Consider the following 14,137-nt stretch of genomic DNA (forward strand, 5'->3'; position numbering starts at 1 on the left):
TTCTCTTCCACTTTTCTGACAGCCCATAATTACTTCATTGTGATGAGCAACCTAGTTTGAGAACTATAATAATCTATACTCCTTGTTCTAATCCCTAAACATAGTAAATGCTTTCTTCAGCCAGCATTCAGCCATATATATGTCTATGCTACCCAGGGTTCAAATAAAGGATTCAGTTTGCAGCAGATCATAGTTAATTGTTGAAGAATGCACTGGTCTTCAATTCACACAAACAGATCACCTCCTAGTCCTCTTCCTGTTTGATTCATGCCCTTGCCCTCTAATAAGCCTTAATAAGACAGCAGAGGAGTCTTAGGTGGAAAAGCTGATGATTCTAATAGCCGGTAGCTACTCCAGGGTTTCTGGCTGCTAGCATTAATGTTAGAGTTATATGATTTCAGATGTCAGTTTTAATCTGAGTTTTCTGTATTTGTTAGGGATGTAAATATTGTTTAAAAATATTTGTTTAACTTCCTCTCGTTATATTGCTTAAACGGCTAACCGGTAACACAGCAGCTCAGACACAGCTGCTGGTGGGAGCTGCTCCCTTGACAGGGCAGGGGAAGAGGTGGTGGCAAGTTCAGCCAGACAGCACAGCCCAGATGAAGCCCTGCACTGGGAGCACCTGCGAACAAGCAGCTAGTTGCTTAATTGATGGGTCATTAGGCCACCTGATGTATTCCTCTTTCCCCTCAAAGGCTAGAGGCACTAGTCCCCCTCACTCTGTTGCCTTCTGGTTCCTGTTGGGGTACCACGTGGCTTCCTTTCCTCCTTCCCTACCAGATTGCACCCCACCCCACGCTAAGCAATAACCAGTAAGCTAACCAGTTAACACTGGGCTTATCAGTTAAACGATTAACTGTTTAACCTTTCACATCCCTAGTATTTGTCCACAGTAAACTTAAAGTACATGGACACTGAAGGGGAAAAGAAAAATACTGATATCTTTGACTTGACCCCACATTATAATAATGGACCATGAATACAAGTTTATCAGAAGTGTTCTGGAATGGGTTTCTCTCTCTCTCTTTCTTTCTCTCTTTCTCTCTCTTCTAGTCAGACCTAGAGCTAGAAGCTTGTTCCAATAAAGATCTTTGGTCCCTATAAGTCAGGTGCTGCAGTACATAATGCTTAAATGCCAGGTCCCAAAATGGAGCCCAGGCCCCCAGGGTTAGGCTCTCTATACAGCATGCAGAAGGATGATCCAAGACGGGCAGTGCACTGACTGAGGAGCTGCCTATGGCTGGTCAGCAGGAAACACAAAGCAGAGGCATGTATCTGGAACTGTCCTCCTCTCTGGAGCAAAGAGGCCTGAGTCCTGGCTTCCCCCATCCCCTCAGTCTGCAGAACGTAAAATCAACCCTCACCCACAAGCACTCTTCAAAAAAACTCGAAAAAGAGACAGACTTACTCTTTTCTTAGTTTTTTTTACTTTATTAACAAATCCAGCTTATCAATTAATACATTTAACATTTAAAGATAAATGTTTTATTCTTTTCTTCTCTTCTTTTCAGTCCCTGACAGGTCCTTTATGTTTCAGCTGATGTTATGCTTTGGTGTTTCTTCATCTGCATATAATTTTTCACCCCCTCTTTTTCCTTCAGAACTCTGAATAATATAAATCTCACTGTCTTCAGCTCACCTCTGCTTTTAAACTTTAAGTTTATTTCAAACTTGTTCTTAAGCTTTAGTTCATACAACTTGCGTTTTTCTTCAATATTCAACAAAAGTTTCTGAAACTTTCTGGTTTTGGAGGAGAGAAACTCAAAAAAATTGCACCTAATTTCTAAGGAAGCATTTTTCCCCCATCTCATCCACTCTTCTTTTTAAAAATGACCTAAGAAGTAGGAGGTTGTGGTGCCACTCATTGTTTAAAGCAGTGGGGCTCATCCTTTCAGCCCTGCAGACTAATCCATCCTAGCCAAGTATTTTTCTAACCTGCTGTTAAAATTTTCTAATGATGGAGATTCCACAACCTCTCTCAATATCTGTTCCAGTGTTTGACCACCCTCATCACCCTCACCCTAAATTTCTCTTATTGTAATTTAATGGTGCAATTTAGGTATGTGTCTACCTACTGTTTGGATCCTGTTATGGTTCAGGCATGAGCTAAGTGCCTCTTTGCTCAGGCTAAGACAGCCCTGGACAGGTGCAGATTTCTATGCACACAGGGTCAGACAGCAAAGTTCCTAGTGCTACCGTGCACCTCCAGGGCTAGGAAATGCACAGGATGCCACTGACAGGAGGCATTCTTTATTGCAACTTTGGACCTAAGCACTTAACATCCACCTGACTCATTATTTGGATCTAGCCCAACATGATAAGGAAAATTATCATCATTATAATATCTTGCGCTTCAACACCATCTATCTTGGAATATTTTGTAGATATTAACTACTAAAATTTCTCCTTTTCCCTTGAACACACAGAATAAAACTGGTAGATTAGTCTAAAAATGATGAAAAGCTTAGGTCATTCAACATGCAGTTGAGACATGGGTGACTTATGCATTTGTCTTTGTGGTGGTATAAAATTGAAGAACAGGGGAAGACAGAAGGATCATGACTACTTGGAAAGAGAAACTGGAAGCCCAAGGACTGGTCATTAGCTTTTAATAGCCAATACCTATGGAAGTAGTAATAAAAGGGCCAGGTACAAAGAATCTAGTTTTTAGTTTGCTCTAGGCTAGGACATGAACAATACACGTGGTACATAGAAATGATCCCAGGACCCATGTGAACAGGGCAGGTAGTTCTGTTAGATGAATTTCCAGATAAAATTTGGCTTTGACCTACTACCCTTAGGACTCTGAATTCTCAATTTCATTGACAAATTCTCTCATGGTTTGAACAGGTTGTGCTGCTTCCCTGCAAATGGTGAGTGGGTCCATGGATCCCCGAAGAGAGTATGAACTCTTTTAGACCTACTCAAGCAAGCTTCTGGGGAGATATAGGTCCCTAGTCTTGGAGAGAGCTGTGAAGCTCAGTCATAAAGAGCTAAACTTAGGACTGGATAAGTAACAGGGTTCTCCCAGAAGTGTGTGTCAAGACCAGTGTACTACAGTACATCTGTGATGCTGTCCTTCTCTTCATGCAATTCTTTCTAGTTCCTTCTCCTCTGTCCTGTCATCACTCTTACCCTTTCTGTGTGGTTTAATCTCTCATGGTCTCTTCTCATCCTCATCCTCCTCACAGTTGTTTGTGGTTCCCCATCCTCTGTGTGATTTCTCATTGCTCGTCCTTCTCTTCCATACAATGCCTTGTTCTTGTGTCTCTTCTTCCTCCATGTGATCCAACATCTATCCTCATCCTCCCCCTCCTTTGCATGACCCCTTTCAGTCTATCCTTTTTATTCCTGCCCTGTGTTCCACCCCACCATACCCTATAGAAGCTGAACCTCTGGGGCCTCTGAAGACATATCACCCGGTCCATGGGTCTCCCCACAATTCTGGAAATTTAGCACCGGGGGGGTGATGGCAGCTTTGATTGCTGCTCCTCTGCTGCCAAATTTCTGCCATGAGGAGCTCCATGGGCTGGATGACATGGCCTTGCACACTAGATTGCAACAGGGTGCTGTGATCCAGTGCATGCAGTCACTCCACAGCCAGATCCAGGATCAGGTTGATGCATGGCTGGATCTGGTGCAGGGGATTGGGTTGTGTATGGGGTCAGGCTGTGATTAGTCAGCATACACAGTCAGATCCAGTGCACTAGACTGTACCCACAGGCCAGCCCCATGCCACTCATCTGGCCCATAGGGCTGGAAGGTTGAGCACCACTGCCCTACATCAAGGTGTTTATGGCACTTCTTTGGATTGTGATCCATATGGGATTAAGTCCCTATTCTAAATCATGCTGAATAGCAGGGATTTGAACCTGAGTCACCCCTATCCCAGTTGAGTGCTCTAACCATGGGGTGTTGCATACAGTGAGGGAAAAAGAAGACCACTCCATTCTTCTGCAGTGAGCAAATTGTGAAACCCACTGGCAAAGTGTGTGTGTATGTGTGTGTGACCCTTGGAACTCATCTTGTTCCATTTTCCATTGATGATATTGACACAGATAAAAGAAGGGTGCTGACGATGGTTGGAGACATGTTCAATGCAGAGAAAGGCTGGGATACTGTATAGGAAGAACTGGACTACTTGGAGCTCTGTGATAACAGAAAATGGGATTAAATTCATTAGTATGAATACAGGGTCATGCAGTTGGGAACTAATATCTGAAAGTTCTGCTATAAGCTGGGAGGCCACCTGTTAAAAATGTCAAAAAAGAGAAAAACTTTGATGTATTGGTTCAGGGATGGCCAACCTGTGGCACATATGCCACAAGTGGTCCATGCAGCCTCTGTGCCTGGCATTTGGCAGACCAGGGAGGGGACAGGTGGCAAAATGGCAGATAGGGCAGGGGACAAAAAACAAAGCACCAGATCAGGCATGGAGCACAGGGCAGGAAGCAGAAAACACAGCAGCACTTTGGGCAGGGGAATGGAATTGGAGCGGCACTTGGGGAAGGTACAGAGTTAATTTGTGGCACTCCTGCCAGAAACGTTGGGCCCACATTAGTCAATCAGAAGATGATAATGAGATGAGTCACCAATGTGCTTTAACCAAGAAAAAGGGTGAATGCAATCCTAGGATCTGTTTCCAGTAGAGAGGTATCCATTGGATATATTTCCAATGTCATTCTACAAATCAGTTTTGAGACCTTGTTGAGTACCTTTCTGGTCACTTACGTTCAAGAATGATTGATTCAAACTGAAACAAGTGCAGAGAAGGATTACTAAGATGACCAGAAGAATAGAGAGACTATGTTGTAAGAAAGAAGTCCAAGAGTTTGATTTGTTTCACTTTGTAAAACAACAATTGAAAAAGAACATTTGGGGAGAAACAGGTAAGAAGAAACTAAAGGACAATTTTGGCAGAAGAACAAATCGTTACGAATAATTTTAGGTTCTTAACTACTGAAGCAGCAAGGTTCTAGAGCAATCTTCCAAGCAGAGTACTGAGGGCAAAAAGCCTACTTCTGAGATGGAGCTCAGTATTTATGAAAGAGATTAGATGACCTGGGGTCATCAACCTGCAATAGTAGGAAACTGGCCATGATGTCCTTTCATGCCTGTGCTCCCATGTTCTTACCCCCCTCTAGTGTTGGTCCACATAGAGGACAACAACTTGCTGCATTAGCTGAAGTAGCAGTGGGTTACGTGCAGGGTATAAAAGTTTCAACCTTGCTGATGATTTCTGTGCAGGAAAATATTCCACATGATAGAGTTTTGGGGCATTTAGTTTGCTTTTTAGAAAAGCAAAGAATTACATACCAACAGTTATGTTAAGAGATATTTTTTTTAAGATACCAAAATCAGGCACTAAACAGGAGAAACTGCAAAAACTAAGGTCGTCAAACCAAACTTAGTGTCAGCTCCCCTGTATTTATACATTATGATATACTTTTTCCCACAAGCTGGACAAACCAGCTCAGGGACTGATTTAGGGTAGTATAGTGAAGGAAGCTGTTTTTCATAGGCACCGTGCCCCATGCATTGCAGAACTGGAAGGTAAATGACATGGAGCATGAGAGAGAGTGAAAAGAGGATGTTGTGTTTAAGACACTTGAATAATAGAGTGCACAAACAGATTGTCTCCCCAGATAAGGCGTAGAGTTCCTGATGTGATGCTGGGTAAGTTTTCTAAACTAAGCTTATCACAGGGAGTCCCTAAGGCTAGGTACAGACATTCAAAAAGTTGAAGGCAGAAGTGATCTAAGTCATGTGGTTTTCTGTAAGTAGCGTAGTTTAGATTAGTAGCAAACAGAACACATATTCTCCCTTTGGTGTGGGGGGCAAATCGTAGACTGGGTTGTACTATTTTTAAATCAATCTATTTGTGCTGAACTTCTGTTGTGTTATGGGTATAAACTGGTTACCAATCACTTACACTGGTAAAAGTGTAATGTCTGTACCTGGCCTAACTGTATATCCCTCATTTTCTAGATGCCCACTTGAAACCCTCAGGTCTGATTTGCAGAAGTGCTGAGCACTTGCACTGAGGTAAACGGGAGCTGTGCTTTAAACAAACACATTGCTAGATTCATAGATTCATAGATGTTTGGGTCGGAAGGAATCTTAGCAGATCATTGAGTCCGACCCCCTGCCCTGGGCAGGAAAGAGCGCTGGGGTCAGATGACCCCAGCCAGGTGCATGTCTAGCCTCCTCTTAAAGACCCTCAAGGTAGGGGAGAGCACCACCTCCCTTGGAAGCCCATTCCAGATTCTGGCAACCCTCACTGTAAAGAAGTTCTTCATAGATTCATAGTGTTTCATAGTGCTTAGGGTTGGAAGGGACCTAAACAGATCATCAGGTCCAACCCTCTGTCCCAAACAGGAACGAGTGTGTGGTAATAACACCCCAGTCAAATATCTGTCCAGCCTCCTCTTGAAGACCCCAAGGTAGATGAGAGCACCACCTCACTTGGGAGCCCAATCCAGCACCTGGCAACCCTAACAGTAATGTCTCCTGATGTCCAGCTTGAACCTTCTCTCTAACAATTTGTGGCCATTATTCCTAGTAACCCTGGGTGGTGTCCAGGGGAACAGAGCCTCACCCAATTCCCGCTGGTCCCCCCTGGTGAGTTTGTAAATGGCCACTAGATCCCCTCTCAGCCTTCTCTTGTGGAGGCTAAATAGATTCAGGCCCTTCAGCCCCTCTTCGTAGGGCCTGCCCTGCTGCCCCCTGACCATGCGAGTGGCCATCCTCTGGACCCTCTTAATGTTGTCCACATCCCTCCTGAAGTGCGGCGCCCAGAACTGGATGCAGTACTCCAACTGTGGCCTGACCAACGCCACAGAGGGGAAGGATCACCTCCCTGGACCTGCTTGTGATGCATCTGTAGGTGCTTGACAAGGTGCGGTTAGCCTTACTGACCACTTCCTCACATTGGCAACTCATCTTCATCCTAGAGTCAACAATGACTCCAAGATCCCTTTCTGCCACTATGTTGACAAGAAGGGTGTTCCCCAGCCTAAGGTGTGTTGCTGGTTCCTTCTACCTAGATGCAGCACCTTGCACTTGTCTGTGTTGAACTCCATCCTATTCTCATCTGCCCACCTCTGTAACCTGTCTAGATCTAGCTGGATTCGGTCCCTCCCCTCCAGCATGCTCACCTCGCCCCACAACTTGGTGTCATCAGCAAATTTGGAAAGCATGCTTTCCACTCCTACATCCAGACTGCTGATGAAGATGTTGAACAGTACAGACCCCAAGACTGTGGCACAGAAGTATAGGAGTGGATATGGGGCTTTTGGGCTGCCCACAGGCCCACCCACAAATTGTACCCCTCTAGACTCACCCCTGATGCCGTATGTTATTTATTTAAATACACTGAATAGAAAGTCAAAGAAATGAGGTAGAGAGAGGTCTCAAATCCTTCCTGGAGCAGTAACAAAAAAAAAATAAAGAAATAAAGAAGAACAATTAACAATTCTTAAGTTAACTCTTTATTTTATCCACACTTTCATGTGTGTTCGCACAGATCTCTGCTCTTTGTTTTATACTTCCCTAAGCCTTCTCTAGCAGATCTGTGCACTAGAATGCCATGCTTGCTTCCAGGAACTGCTTCCCCCCAACTTAGAAATTCCCTTCATCTTCCCATAACAGCCTGTAAACAAATCTCTTCCCTCAGTTATGCTTTGTCTTCTCTTGATTTCTGATTTCTCATAACTAGCATGAAAAAACAACCCCAAAAATACTAAATTCTCCTGTTACCTCAACATCCCCCAAGGCTGCATGCTCCATTCATCATAGCTTTTATCACTACCTGTGTCACCCATCTGAGGTCTTAAAGAGATGGTGATCTCCAGGGAAGCTGACTAGACATTGGGAATAAACCAAGCTGTATTTAATACAGACAATGGTCAAAATCTATATAGATTTTATAATATATATATATATATATACACACACACACACACACATATATATATATATATATATATATATACATACACACACATATATATGTTCTATTATAGCCATGCACTTCCATGAGGCATTCTTTGGCTTCAAAGAAAAAGGCAGTACTTATGCTTATGGTCCCAGGGTTTTCAGTCACACAGCCTGTTTATATGTTCAGGCTGTGAACAGCCTGATTTAGTCCTAAGAATTCATAGGTGAAAAGCCAGACAAAATGGTTGCAGTGTCTTCCTTACATTTAATTTATTTTGCTTACTCAGAACTACAAGATTATAGGGACAGTCCTGATGTGTTTGAACAGCAGTGTGTATTGCCAAAAGTAATCTAAAGGCCCAGGATCTGAATCTGTTAGGTCCGTGGAAGAAAAAGACTTAAATCAGCATCAATACCTCAATAACAGTTTCCTTCAAGTAAGCAGTTACTGTTGGAAAGATAAAACATGTGTATGGTATATTAAAAAGGAAAACAGACTACATTGTACATGATACAGCAAACAACTGTGCTTTCTCATCTGGACATTGTTTCCAGTGTCGGTCATCTCACCTAAAGCACAGTAAAATATAGCTGACATTGTAGAGATCCAAAGAGAGATAGAAGTGATGAGAGGGGTATGATGGAATTACATGCAGTATGATTACACAAAGGAGCATTACATGGTTTGCAAATATGAAGACCCAAATATGCTTCAAGGAGCTAAAAAGATGAAATCTGATCCCTAAAAGGGTTCGGCTTTGTCTCAACCCCATCCCATAATGAAAAAACAAGGCATCCCTTTATCAGATCAGTGGGCAATGCATTAAAACAAAAATGAAATAATACTTCATTTATCCCCTGATTTCACTCCAATTGAAATCCATGGTAAAATGCCCAGTGATATGAATAGCCAAGGACCAGGCCCAGGGTGTACAGTCGACGTGTGGAAGACATCCCCCTAGGGGATCTGGTGTCAAATATTGTGGCTAATTTTGAAAAGGAGGATGACAGTTCTGTGATCATTCTTAATATTTGTACTGAGCAAACTATATTAGTAAGGAAATGAAACCTCATGCTTTAGGGTATAAGGCAGACTATTGGGATGTAATCCTTGCAAGTGGAATGCAGAGCCTTTGCTACATCCTGGCTTCCAACACTCCAGCTCCATGTATGAGAAAAGCCTCAATATGAAATTGACAGGATGGTCAGTTGGTTTCGTTTTCTGGCTCAGCCTCTACTGCTAGCAGAGAAAAACAGTGCTGGAGAGTGTCTTGCCAGTTTCACTTTGAGGTTCAGCTTAGATAAGATTTGCTATGCTGGATCTTCCCACTGCTCCCCCTTTGGTGATAAATAAATAATGTCCAGCTCTTAGTGCTTTTCATGAGGAGATTTCAAAGCATTTTACAGAGGAAGCCAGTATCACTGTTTCCATTTTACAGATGGGGAAAACTAGTGTCATGTCTACAGTTGTGGACAATACTAAATATCTTAAAAGATGGGGCAGTAAATGTTGTAGGCACTTCTGGAATAACTTGATCAACAAAATCTTCCATTGTTTGAGGCAGCTCTTGAGTTAACTTTAATCCTTTCTTTACCAACTCTGGATATTTTTGTTGTCTTACATTTCTTTTTCTTTTCTTTTAACCTGGTCAGTGCTTGGCCTAAATAAATTTTGCAAAAATAAGTTCCTCAGATAAATTGTGTGTTGTATAAAAATTATATCTAATGTTGATTTTTTTCCCCTTCCCACTGCATTGCCTATCAAGGGACAGAAAAGATGAGGAAAGTATCTGAACAAAACAGGGTAGTAAGCATGGAGTAGCAAGGTGGGAGATTTAGAGCAAAGGATAAAAAAGAAGTAAGGAATTCAGAGATGGAGGCAGCCAAGGAATGGAAAAGGTGGTAGGAGGAAGATATGATAGCAAAACCTGAGAGAGAGCAGGGGGGGAAGTCAGGAAAAAAGAAAAGATAGATGCAGCACTTGTAATATGAATGTGAAAATTAATCATGTGTTTATTGAGGGGATCAATTCTACAGTTTTTTTTCTGTACAGCTGATTTAATAAATGCTTTCTGTGAATGTTAGGTGAGACAAAGTGTTGTAGATCTCAAAATTGACACTGTGAATCAAGATACTCAGCAGGGGAGAGGACTCTGACCCCCTACAAGAAGCCAGTTATCTTTGGGTTATCATTTATAGCATTTAAGGGTTAACCAGACATTGCATGAGATTTTGAGCGTGTGGCTACAGCATCAAGCGTTGCCCACTAACAAAGGCAGGTTATGTTTATTAGCTAGACTAGTTCTAGAACTGGCCCAAAAATAGACTCCGGTTTATAGGAAATTTCCCTTTAAAGAAATAAAAAAAAAAGAATGGTTTAACTTTGAATTAGAATGAAGCAAAATCTTTTTAAATTTTCCTCTGAATTGGAAGTTTCTTGGCCCTTGTAGCTGCCCAGTGAAACTGACATTCTTGTTTCAGTGTTGGCAGCGGCCATGAAATTAACAAAAATGACAGTTCTACCAAGCGGTGGCTCCCAGTTTTCCTGGCTGCTGGGCAAACCCACTGCATGGAAGTTTTCTTATCTCGCTGCCAGCCCTACAACCAGAGTGTGAAAGCTGGAAAGCAAGCTGGATTCTTTTTGGCTCATGTTTCATCCCACAGTAAAGATTCTTCAGTCATTCAGGACTTATAAATCACGCTGCAGTCAGTGCGCATGCCAGAATGTAATCCAGCTTGCTCTTAAATGGATATATAAATTCTTCATTGCTAACAGGAATCAATACAAATCAGAGCTTGGGTTTTACCACTTAGTGACAGACAGGGCTTTGGGGCTAATCCAAGGCCCTGGCCACTGGCAGTGCAGCTGCCCCAACCCTGGGCTAGCCAGCCTGAAATCAGGACCCTGGCATCCTGCCTTCAATTTAGTGAAAGTTGAACAAAACATATTGGGCTCAACAAACAAGTATTTTTTACAATTAAGCTTGTTTTGCTAGAAAATTTTCAATTATATTTTAATCTATTATTTGATGTTTTAAATACAGAATTTCTGCTCTAAGTACAAGGTGCTTATCTATGGTATGCTTGTACTTATTTACCTCTTCTCTCCGCAGAATGTCTCAGTTTTAGAAAATCATCACTGGCGATCCACAATAGGCATGCTTCGAGAATCAGGGCTCCTTGCCCATCTGCCAAAGGAAATGATGTAAGTGCACCCCATGAGAAACATGCTGATGAATTCCACAGAAAACCAGTCACTGGCTTATTTGACTGCTTGATCTAATAACAAGAGCAGAGTCCAAGGGACTCCAAGCAAGTTAGGCTAGCCTACTCCCCAGGACGGAGCAAAGCAGAGCAGCCAATTAGTGAGAGAGACATCTGCTCTAGTTCTACCGTAGGGACATTTTCTAGATATTTGCCACTGTTACCACTGCTGGCATGACTTCACCACTATTAGCAAAGGGAGAGGGTCTACCTAAATCATAGGGGGACTTGCAAATTTTTGCAGATTGATCGGTACTTAAAGTTCTAATTCCACGGTCAGTTTGTGGTGGCCCCACCCCTCAGTACTGATTGACAGAGGCCCTGGGTGGGGAGGAGGGACGACAAGGCAGCTGCCATCTTGTCGACTGTCTTTCTTGCCACCCCAGCAGCCAGAAGCTTCCCCTCCCAGCATTTTATTTTTAGTATTTTATTGTTGTTGTTGCTGTCGATTTCATGGACAAGCCTGGATTTTGTGGTTTCTGCAAAAACTGCAAATTGAGTAGTTCCCTAGCAATGTGGGGAGTCCCAGAGTAGCAAAGCTCTGAAGGTCCCCACTGGGTTTTTTACACTAGATCAATTAAACCTGTTCAGAATTCAGGTAAAAAATTATGGAAAATGTTGAGCTAAATCCAGATGTACTTTCCTGTGTTTCATGTGCCCCTGTCTGGGTAATCAAGGAACAGCTTCCTACTCAATATAAACAGTGTCTTTATTATAGCAGTTTCTTACAGAGCTGTTACAGGGCCTGCTGTTCTCCCCCAGCCTCTCTAACTCTCCTCTACTTCCTGTCTCCTCCCCCTCACTCCCTGTTCCTCCTTCAGACTCCTCCTTTCTGCTGCTGCTGGTTTTGCCTCTGAGATCTGTACATATTGTTACATCCTGAGCCTAAGTGATGCTTACGTAGCTACCAGCAGCAATACTGACATGTAAGCATGGCTTAGATTCTACTTGAAGCTGCAGGGGGGTACAATCTGGAGAAGGAGACCTCCTAGCTGTTAGCCCAAAATCTCAGTGGTTAGCATATTTGCCCTGGGACAAGGAGAAACAGATTCTAAGTACCCCCTTGCCCAGAGGTGGTTTGAATTTGCATCTCCTGCTACCTAGCTCAGTGCTCTAACCACTAGGTAACAGGAGTTATTAGCCACATCCCTCTCCATCCTTCCTCTTGAAGCTGGTTCATTGCACCTTGCACTTATTATTTATTGCATAAAGTGGATAAATAGCACTGCAATAGTTTCAGCCCCACTGAGGGCAGGAACTCTGGGTACAACCCCTTCCCTTGTAGGGCAGCAGCCAACTTCCTGAGCCCCGCTCCCTCTGGTTTCTCTCCCTCCTCCTGACCCCACTTAGCTGCCCGTGGAGGATTGTTCTGGCTGACATGTAGCCTGTAGCCTGGTACTTAGAACATGTTGCTGAGAAGTAGGAGAGAGGTTCAAACCCTCTCTGGATGAAACTGGGTCTCCTATTCCCTGGGCAGATCCCTAACCACTAGGCTTCTTCACCTTCCCCCCCAAGCACCAATTGTGGTTTTCCTAAAAATAAAATTTTAGGACATGCATGGTATAATGCAAACACTCAAGTGATGCTATTCCCTTGCACATCTATGCAGCCAGAGTTCAGGCTACTGAACATGCTCAACACAGAAACACAGGGCACACATATCTATATGGACTCCAAACCTCACGTAAGTGCCAAAATTACCATTATGCAGCTATGTAACTGCCATTTAGGTGCGTGAAGATGAAATAGAATTTAGCTCTTAGAGAAGGTCTCCCTAGCATAGACATGGCCTAGACGTCATCCACGCAACCAGGATAGTATTTAACTTTACTGTTGCCTTGTGGGAGCAATGACAGCCTGGGCAGAAAAGCCAAAGACTAGATGTAGGCTGGGCTAACTGATGTGCTGCTGTTTCTGCTGCAGCTGTTTGTGTGCATGCGTGCACAGTGCTACAGGGGCTGGAGACAAATCCTTTGGATTCAAGTTACCCAGAAGCTTGCCACATCTAAGTTTTAGTCCTGGTGACTTGGGCAAGAATGCAAATTAAGCCCATCTCCCACTGGTAGTCTCCTAAAGCATCCAGTGTGTCTTCTCAGTTGTTCTCTAGAGCAATAAAGTTCAGTCCCCTGTTCTACGTATGGCTGCCAAACTGGAACTGGATGTGGCTATTCATTCTCCTGCATGCTTTCTGTGTCCTCCCAGTAATATATCATGCTGTGTAGTTTTCAGTCTTCACACTACTTTTTGGAAGCTCTCCGGGCTGTCTATGCCAACACCATTATTCTGCTTCCTTGCGTCTTCCACATGACTCCCCTTAGGCAGCTAAAATGCTTGTATCCTACAAGTTGTTCCTATAAAGGATAAGGAAGGGGATAAGGCTGAGTCCACAGAGCGAGAATCTCTCTGCTCACTCACGTCATCATGTAATCTGCAGAGGGAGATGGGAGGTTAAGTGGATTTAAACTATTAACGTTCAACAATCCCCTGTTCAAAAGGGCACATTTTTCTTGACTGCAGACAGGATATTGAGCAGCAGCTGGGCTCCCTGATCTTGGCAACAGACATCAATAGGCAAAATGAGTTCTTGATCCGTTTGAAAGCTCACCTCGACAATCAGGATTTGAGATTGGAGGATGCACACGACAGACATTTCATGCTCCAGGTACCTTTCTGAATCCTTGTCCATGTATCACAACTTGCATGCACGTTACCTGTGCCTCTACCTCAGGGATCCTGGCACCCACTATCTGCTGCCATCTGACCTGCCTTGCAAACAAAACGTACCCCTAATCTTGTTCCCTTGCACAATCTACATACAACAAATTCAGGAAGGGATCAGTGACTGAGTAGCTCACATCAGCTATTATTCATTTCTTTATTCTCAGGCTACCTTGTCTCTTTCCCACAACAGGCAAGAGTTTTATCCTCTTAC

General features: G+C 43.3%; 1 protein-coding gene across 4 annotated transcripts in view; it reads left to right on the forward strand.

Annotated features, from left to right (window-relative positions):
- Positions 1–14,137, forward strand: part of PDE7B (phosphodiesterase 7B) — a 317,941-nt gene that overhangs the window by 284,299 nt on the left and 19,505 nt on the right. For all 4 annotated transcript variants that reach the window (XM_059713360.1, XM_019479635.2, XM_019479634.2 and 1 more), the window contains 2 exons: positions 11,055–11,146; positions 13,723–13,867. In XM_059713360.1, coding sequence (XP_059569343.1) covers positions 11,055–11,146; positions 13,723–13,867 — 237 coding nt within the window. The remainder of the gene's footprint in view (positions 1–11,054; positions 11,147–13,722; positions 13,868–14,137) is intronic.

The sequence above is a fragment of the Alligator mississippiensis genome, chromosome 1, assembly GCF_030867095.1.
Source record: "Alligator mississippiensis isolate rAllMis1 chromosome 1, rAllMis1, whole genome shotgun sequence".
Taxonomy (NCBI): Eukaryota; Metazoa; Chordata; order Crocodylia; family Alligatoridae; genus Alligator; species Alligator mississippiensis.